Raw genomic sequence first — 8,756 nt, 5'->3', positions numbered from 1 at the left:
GTGTTCACCTCAGGGTGCTGGGGGGGAGTTCGGAGGGAGGGAACAGTGCCGGTGAACGTGTTTTTCTTTTATTGGCGTAATAACTCGGAAATATTTAGGAAGGTTAGTGTGTTTATGGGGGTTTTTTTAGTTATTTTCACATGTTAGAGGTTACAGTTGCACCTCCCGCAGCGGGCACAGCGCTATCCCCTCAGCTCCCTCACAGCCCCGCTGCGGGCGGGAGGGAGGGCGGGGAAGCACCATCTGCGCGTCAGGCGGGACCCGCCAATGGCGGGAGGCCCCGCCCCCCGGCGCGCCGGATTGGCCGCGCTCCTCCCCCTGAGGAGCGAGGGACACTCCGCCCCGCCGCGCTGCGCTTTTGCTGGGCGCGGACTCTTCAACATCGCCAGTGCGAGCCGCGCCAGGTCCCGCGCCACGCGGGCTGGAGGCGGCGGCGGCGGCGCTGCTGCGGAGAACTTGCCGGGTGCAGAGGCAAGCGCGGGGCTCCGCGGGGCACAGCCGGGCGGGCTGCGGGGCGCGGCGAGGCGGCGGAGGCGCGGCGAGGCCGGGCGGCGGTTGGTTCCCGCGGCGGGCGTGGCGAGTGCGCATGCGCGGAGTGGGGGCGGGGTGGTAACGGTCCGTGCGCGCGGCGGGGCGGAGCCGGTGGCTCTGAGGCGGGGGCGGGGCCCGCGCGGGAGGGGGCGGGGCTACCCACGCCTGCCACGAGTGTCCCACCCGGGATTTAAATCCTGGATCAAAACTTCTCTCTGACAATCAGCCTGAACCGACCGACAGAGATTCCTTTGCCTCGGAGTAACCCTGGCCGAGACTTCCCAGACTGCAGACCGCTTACAGAGCTGGATACTTGATATAAAGTAGTTAGGAAAGCTCTAGGGAGCCGCTCAGATTCAGGTGTGTCCCGCAGCCTGCCCTGAGATTTCTTGTGTGATCTTGAGCAAGCCTTTCCATGCGCTTTTTTGCAAGCTCCCTGCTTGCAAAATTCTGAAGTGTCTCACAGAAAAAAAAAAGTAGCAATGACTGAGGTATTCCATACCCCTTACCAATGGGAAGCAAATTAAAAATGGAGATTTGCAATTTCCAATGGGAGCCAATTAAAAAAGAAATCCAAATTATTAAGTGTGTTTTTTGTCAAAAGGCAAATACTTCCTTTTTCTGCTTGCTTTAATAAAAAGGAAATAGTAAAAATTAAACCAGACAAAGCCCGGTAGATGTACTAGCTCAAAAAGCAGTTTGTGTGCCTTAGGACTCTCCTGCCTTATTAGTCCATGTTATGAAATCCTGGGAAATGTTCTGGGGAGTATAAATTCCAGTCATCTTAATTAGTGTCTAAGAGTTGAGTGTCTTTTGTTCAAGACCGGGTTTTATGGCCCTCTCCTCAAAGGCTGAAATTCAAAAGGAGAACTGAAGTGTTGGTATGGACTTTATGATGGATTGGAAAGTACTGCAGATATTTGTTAGAGACATATGTACAACCTACTTACAGATGCACATGTTGTAATACAAGAAGTGTTTAACATATGTTGAAATTACTTCAGATGTTACATTGTAAATGGTACTATAGACTGAACAGGAATTAGTTGATGCTGTGCTAGTAAACTTGGGAGGTACACTCGATTCTCTGTTTGGAAGCAGTCATGAAGTGGGAGAAAAACAACCCCGCGTCATGGATTTTATCATAAATGAATTCTAATGAGTTCCACTTGAAGTGCATCCTTTTTTTTATGGTTTTTTTATGACTGGAACTGGGTGGTCTGTCTTAAATGGGTTTCTCTTGGTGTTCAAAGAGAAATCCTTTTTAGGGGGTGTGTACATGTGTGTTTTGTTGTGTTGGTTTTTGGCCGAAGAGGAGGAATTTGTGGTTATATCTTCTGTAGTGTACAGAACTGTAGTTTGGAGTTTTGTCTGGATACTTGTGCCTACACAGTGAGTGCTGCTGAAAGCTGAGAGTCCCTGCATAATCTTGTTTGGGTTTATGTTTTTTCTTCCAATCTATTAATAGAACAAAATACTAAAATGCTTAAATACATGTGATGAGTAACTGGGCTGCTTTTGAACTGAAAACAAAAGCTGCCTACTGAGATGATTTTTTTTTTTAAAGGCTAGCCCCAGGTGTGTTAAATATGGACTTCTTTCCTTTTCCTTTGATACTTCTAACGAGGACATGCCCGGTGGGACCAATATCTCTTTCGCGGTAGTTGCTGCAAACTGTTCTGTGAGGAAATGCAGACTATGCTACTGAGCTGTTCTCTCTATTCTAAGAAATCACTATGATCCTGTAGGTTTAATGAAAAGTGGGAGCAGTAGTTAAAGCACACCCAGGGGATGCCTCCCACCAGGCAAGGCTTGGAGAAGCTGAGCAGGGTCAGTCCTGCTCACTGCACTTGGCTGAGGCAGTGCCGCAGTAGTGCCTGTCTGCCAGAGCACTTTATTTTTGTCCAGTGATTATCAGGAAGGCTTTCCAAGAGGAGCCAGGGATTACAGGGCAAACAGCACAAAGCTGTAGGAAACCAGGTTCTGTCAGTTGTGTTGAGGGCAGATCAAGCTTGCTTGTGTAGCGCTGTCTGTTCTGCAGGTTGTTTCTAAGAGGCCTTAAAGCCTCTCGAAATTGAAAATTGCAACAGAGTATTTTTGAACATTCTTGCTGAGCTTAATTTTCTGGTGTTTCACCAGATGCTGTCTGTTGCCAGGATCTTGTCTTTGCTTTTGGAATGCCTTCTAGACAAGGTAAAAACTGGAAGTTGGCTTATCTGAAACACTGTTAATCTGCGAGTAAACTGGAAATAGCCATATTAATTTGAGGTGTTCTTTGTAGGCCCTTGAATTTCAAAGCAAAAGGAAATAAGAAATATAATAATCTTACCCTAGTCTCCAGAAATCTCATTACTATCAAGAAAATTTCAGGTATTTGGGATGAGGAAAGATGACTCAATTTACAAGGAGTGAAAGCTAGTACAGAGGAGCCTTATGAAGGCCCATGCAAGTGGAGTTTTATTGTCATTGGAAACAAAAAGATCACAAACAAAAAATCCACTAGAAGACAAAGCAATCTTCTCCCTAAGCAAAAATCCCCCGGAACATTGTCTGCAGTGTTGTGTAACCAAAGTGATAGTGTTATGCAAGGGGAGGAAGAGTCAAAAAGTGAAAGGACCATAAACAAAAGCTGGGAAGGGAGGGAATGCCACACTGAGTGCTGGCAGGTTTGTGGGTGGTTTTGTTGTGTTTCTTTTAATAGGGAGCAATAATCACCAACACGAACACACTAGTTTCAGGATTTAGGCAAATTCTGGTGAGGTAAGCCTGGTAGGGAAAGGTATAAGGCAGAAATGAGGACTAAGAAATCAGCAGGGGGAGAGGAGAGAGAAAGGAGTAGGAGTCACTGAGGGCTTAGGGACCTGTAGGTGTGGTGAGAGAAGGGACCAGGGTGCAGGGTCGGGCTGTGATAAACTGCAGTTCCCAGCTATATCCTCCTGGGTAATTAAGGCATTAGGGGAGGATAAGCATAAAGTCACTTTAAACATCAGTTGCTGTACTGTGCATGTCTGGTACTTGTTTCTTCCCTTCCCCAGTACTTATTTAATGTCAGCTTTTCTTTCTGCAATACTTTTTAGTCTTTTAAGTGGAGTGTGTATTCAGCAGATGAAAGGCAAACTGTTTGCCAGTTTAGTAGCATTTCAGCTGTTCTGGTTTTGAAACCTCAACTAGAGCACAATGGAAAAAGTTCCTGAAATGGTTTACCTATGACAAAAAAGCTTTTTGCAGAATGCAAATACAGTCTCTTCCAGAATACCATTTTGCAGTACTTGTCTTCCCTCCCTCTGTGCTTTTATTTCTACTTTTTTCCCCCCCAAAGATAGTAGGTTTGGCTCTGGAAACTCACTTCCAATAAGGGTGGAGTGAAATTATTTTTGCAGCTTTCTGCCAAAATGAAATAAAATGTGTCAAAATGAAAATTGTACAATTCTTGTCCAGCCAAGTACTTGTACTAAAATTTGTTTATAATTTTTTTGCAGCTGATTCTTTGTTTTGCTCATATGTCAATGACTTTTTGTGTGTGTGTATGAACTTCTTGGAGAAATACCAAGAACGGGAGACGGGAACAGTAACAGCTTTTATGTAGTCTTAGTCTATAGTCTGAAGTGAGGTGAACACACCTGAATGTCTCACATGACTGTCCTCAGGGCAGAAACATTTTGTGAGGATTGAAAGTTGCTGGGCAAGGGGTTAATTCAGCGATTTCCCTTTTCAAAAGCATTTCATTTATTTTTTAGCTATATTGTAATTTAAGCATCTTCTGTCAGGCATTCTTGATTAGTTAGTGTTTTGTCAGAGCTCTTTAGTTTACTGTTTGTGGTTCCATTTGATGGTACTTTGATTTATTCCTCTCTTTCCCCTAAAAGAATGGGAAAGAAGTCCCCCAGACTAAACAAAAAACAAAGAAAAAAAAAATTGCTAATGGTATGCATTGCAGTTTTGGAAATTTGAAACTGTACCAGAAAGGTATGTGATATTTGAGGGAATATGATCAAGTTAAAACACAGTACTGTGTAATTTTTGTGCTGCCAGTTTTTTTGAATAGCCTCTCCATCTTCATACAGGTATGTCTTCCACATCTCCAAACTTCTTGTTTGCTTGAGCAGCAGCTCTGCTGAGTGTAAATGTTTTCTGGTTTTCAGGAGCAGCAACCTTTGCCTGTTAAACCACTCAGACTAAGGGATGTGGACAGTAAACCTGGAACAGTTATAAACTGGTTGCTCAGTGTATGTAGATACCAGGCTGATGTTCTTCTGGGAGAGGTTCTTGACATTCCAAGGGACAACTCAAACATGGGGACTCCTGAGCTCAAAGTAACCCCACAGAGCAACTGTGGGCTTCACGTCATTCCCCCTTATGTTTTAGCTCTGTTAAATTACTCTGACTTACTACAGTTATTTACCATATGCTGAGGGCAGGCAGGCATAAGTGTCTGAATCCATACTCCTCTGGATTTAAAAATTCTTGGGCCTGCTGGCTTTTACAAGAATGGAAAGACACAAAGCCATGAGTTAACCAGATGCTGAGAGCATTACCGAGTCATCAGAGCCTTTAGGATTCAGGGTTCCAGCACTCATCAGTGCATTTCCTGATCCTAGAACGGGGCTCTTCCTGAACAGCTGTCCACTGGGAGAGCTTTGTTCTGATTCCTTGGTAGGCTAAAGTTATTGGCTTATTGATAAAGGTTAAAATCCTGGGGATTTTAGTAGTATCATTTAGGATTAGCAGTGTGACCACCAAACCTGGTCCCGGTGATGCTGGATAGGTGATGTACAGAGAATGAGAACCTCATGGTTGAAGTACGTGTGGAGGAATGAAAGGTGAATTCAGCATACCAAGAGAGGTAAGGCAGTGCTGGAGCATGTGGCTCTCTGTTTTTCTTCATGTTTTAAGAGTTAAGGAGCAAGTTTCCAGACTGGTACTTCTCAGATCCTTAGGTTTCCATATCTCCCTTTAATATTCACATCTTCAGCGTAAAAAGTCTGTAGTTATAAACAAGACAAGGAGTTTGCTTTTCTTAAGGTCCATATGTGGACCTTAAGTCTTGGAATCATTGACCCCTTATGGGATCTGTGCGTTAAAAATTGCTGAGCTAGGCAGTTGCTGTGGAGATCAGAGAAACTGGAGACATTAAAAGTGGTGCAGTGGAAGTGCTGCACAAACAGTACAGTGGTTCAACAGAGAATTTGCTGTGGCATTACTGTGCTACACTCACATTTGCTACTGCTCTCTTACTGTTTTTGGTTTTGTCTCTAGCTTCTTAACAAAGACCTGACTGTAACTTATCTTTCAGTCTTCTGCAGGCCATGTTCAGTTAAATCATTCATTGGGCTTCTTTAACCATCTCCTAAACAAAGCTGTAAGTACAGTGTAAAGCAGTGATTCCTGCTGTGTAGGCTGTGGAACAGATGCAGTATTACTTGGCATCACAGCTGCTGGCAAGAAGGGGTGAAGGTTGACGCTGATCTTTTGATCTCAAAGTCTGGGAATCCTTCATTTAATGGCAAACCACAGGCAAAAGGACTTGTAAAGAAAAATGTCTTTTCTCAAATTGTTATGAAAAATATTTTGTTTGAATTGCACAGACAGTGCCTGATGAATAAAAAACTGGATACAAAGGCATGGGAAAGATTTTTTTTTTATTTTATTTTTTTTAGAAAACATTTAGAGCTTAGAGTTCTGCATTTTGAAAGCATTAACCTTGACGATTGGTTTCTAATGTGTATTTGTGAGAATATATAATAATTAATCAAATGCTTGCTTTATATAGATTTACAGTAAATATGTTTCTCCCAGTAGTGCCAGTCATGTTGTTCATGGTCGTGTTTTTCAGTTTGGGCAAGGTGAGATGACAGTCCTGAACTTTTGAGTCTTATTTCTCAGACTGATAGGATCAGAAATGAAATGAGGTATGAACAGTTACTCCCCTGAGAGGTAAAGGCTTTCATTGCACATGGAAAAACTCTGAATGAAATAAAAAGAGAGTGTTCTTGTTTGGCTTGGGAGGGAGTGTAGTCTGTGTTCTTTAGATAACATCCTTTTTATGAAATCTTTGAATAATGATGAAATGTTGAAAGAATGGAATGTCTAAGAGTGTTGTTGTATTTGTACTGTGTCATGAAAATGAGAAAATTTACATGGCCCATGTTATTTTCAGGTTTGCTGTAAACTACCTACTGTAGCTATAATGACACCAGCCCTCAGAGAGGCAGCAACAAAAGATCATGGTATCCACTTGTCACCTTCTTTGTCCTCTAGAGCTATGGAGTCTGATACAGCTTTGTGCATGGAAAATTCCAGAGCAGTGGAAGAGAAGATAAAAGAGGACTCCATCGCACAGATTACTTGCTCAGTCCTGGGGTTCCCCACTGCTGAGCCCAACCTCAGGAATGATATCTTCAGTGCACAGCATTTTGGTTCCCCACCAGCCTCCAAGCGCTATCAGTCTATCTTGTTAATGAGTACAAATTCTGCGTTTAGCAACAAAACTGGTAAGCAAATGAAAGCAGGAGAGCCCGGCTGCTCCAAGATGAGAAAGTCATTACATAATGGTGGTGACACATCATTTGGTCAGATTAGTCACTCAGAACCTGAGCAACAGGTCAAAGGGGCAATGTTTTCAGAGGCCACATCTCCGAACTTAGCAGGAACACAGAGACTCTCAGATTCAAATGTAACTGAATCCAGTAATGAAGAAGAAATGCAACTTTTAAATGGTAAATGGTACAAGAAGAATGGGTTTTTGGGTAGGGCTTTGGAAGTCTGCGCTGAAACAATAAAAGGGGATTTATTATACCAAATTCTTCACGGGCCTTCAGAAGGGATTTTGAGCTGCACCCGGGAGGAGGTGTATGCTCGCTTACTCCAGTGTGTCACTAAGCAACAAATCGAAATCAGTCGTGCCAAAAGAACTCAGAAGCGTTTACAAATGCTCCTGGCAAAGCATGTTATCAAGCACTGTGATCAGCAGCTGAAATGCTTTGTGAAACATCAGCTTCAGAGAATGAAGTTTTTCCATGAACCAAACAGATTTTTGAGCAGTAGCTCCCTCAGGTGCACTGAAGGTTGGCCAGAAAACAATGCAACTACTTTGGAGAGTAGTTTGAGTGTGGACGTACAGAACGGAGTTACCATTGCACCAGGTGAAATCCGGGGGTTTGCACTTTCTACTGGAGGGCTGCTGTCTCGCGTGGAGAAGGACCTGGACTCTGATGCAACATGTAGCAGTTCAGATGAAGATGGTGAGGAACAGACTGTAAGAACAACTGTGGAAGCGTAAGTGTTAAATTCCTGCTTAGACTCCTGCTTCTTGCTCATAAATCAGGATGGAAGGGTCTAGATCTGCACATTCCTTCTTGTGTGATAGTCCTGAAATCAGCAGGACTGATGGTGTCAGCTAGGTTTGACAGGGAGGGAAAGTAAGAACTTCTAATTAACGCATTTAAGGAGCAGTTGTTTACTGTATTGTGGAGAACTAGTTTTGTACTGCACCCTATCAGTTCGCATTAAATTAGTACTGCTAATAATTCAATACTCAGGTAATGCTTAAATCAAATAGTGATAGCAATGCTGTAAATGATAATTTTTGGCCAGTATGAAAGTAACTTTACTATTTTTCTGGAGTTATTAAGAATTAGTTAACGTTAGGATCTTGAACTCCACTATGATGAGTAAAAATTGTCATCTGTTGCAGGTGTCAAACCATCCAGTATTTGGGAGTTATATATTGAAAAAGTTTGGTTCTTTGAATTATAATTTTTAAAATGTTAATTTACTTACTGAAGTCATTCTGCAGTTAGGAATGTAGCTAGCAGTGGTGTTCTTATTGTTGCTGGTATCTTTTTCATGAAGAACCAGAGGGAAATGAGTATTAACTAATACTGTCTTGAATTGGCAGGAATCCTGTCAGTACAAATTATTGTAGATTTGGAAATCAGCAGCGGGTAGGAGAATGAGATAATAAAATTGTTCCCTGATGATGGTACAGCCTTTTTTCTTTTTATTTTTTTACCTCTACCTTGCTACACTATTAACACAATCTCTTCAGTCCAGAAATTTTAGCAAGCAGTGAAAGGACAGCTGCTTTCCCCTTCCTAGAGCTGGAGAGACAGAGCACATCTTAAGGTTTGTTGGTATGTGGTAGGACAGTGACACAATAGAGTTTCACGCAAACACAGCAGCTTAGTAGGAGCTTCATGGCACCCACACTTCCAGCATTGATAGTC

General features: G+C 43.0%; 1 protein-coding gene across 7 annotated transcripts in view; it reads left to right on the top strand.

Moving 5' to 3' along the window:
* Window positions 1-69: 69 nt before the first annotated feature.
* The window catches only part of KANSL1L (KAT8 regulatory NSL complex subunit 1 like), a 60,983-nt gene continuing 52,296 nt past the window's right edge, over window positions 70-8,756 (top strand). Inside the window, exons 1-2 of one of the 7 annotated variants that reach the window (XR_003526533.1) lie at window positions 70-471; window positions 6,689-7,806. Coding sequence is in view for 1 of the 7 variants with exons in the window: in XM_027636438.1 (XP_027492239.1) it covers window positions 268-471; window positions 6,689-7,806 (1,322 nt within the window). In the remaining 6 variants the exon portion in view is untranslated. Of the gene's footprint in view, window positions 472-669; window positions 892-5,911; window positions 7,807-8,756 lie in introns of those variants that run through there. The other 6 variants (XM_027636438.1, XR_003526532.1, XR_003526536.1 and 3 more) reach the window with 6 other exon arrangements.

This window comes from Corapipo altera, unplaced genomic scaffold (assembly GCF_003945725.1).
Source record: "Corapipo altera isolate COAL_440 unplaced genomic scaffold, ASM394572v1 45, whole genome shotgun sequence".
Lineage (NCBI taxonomy): Eukaryota > Metazoa > Chordata > Aves > Passeriformes > Pipridae > Corapipo > Corapipo altera.
Note: the sequence above shows the minus strand (reverse complement) of the source record. Positions and strands in the feature narration are given on the sequence as shown.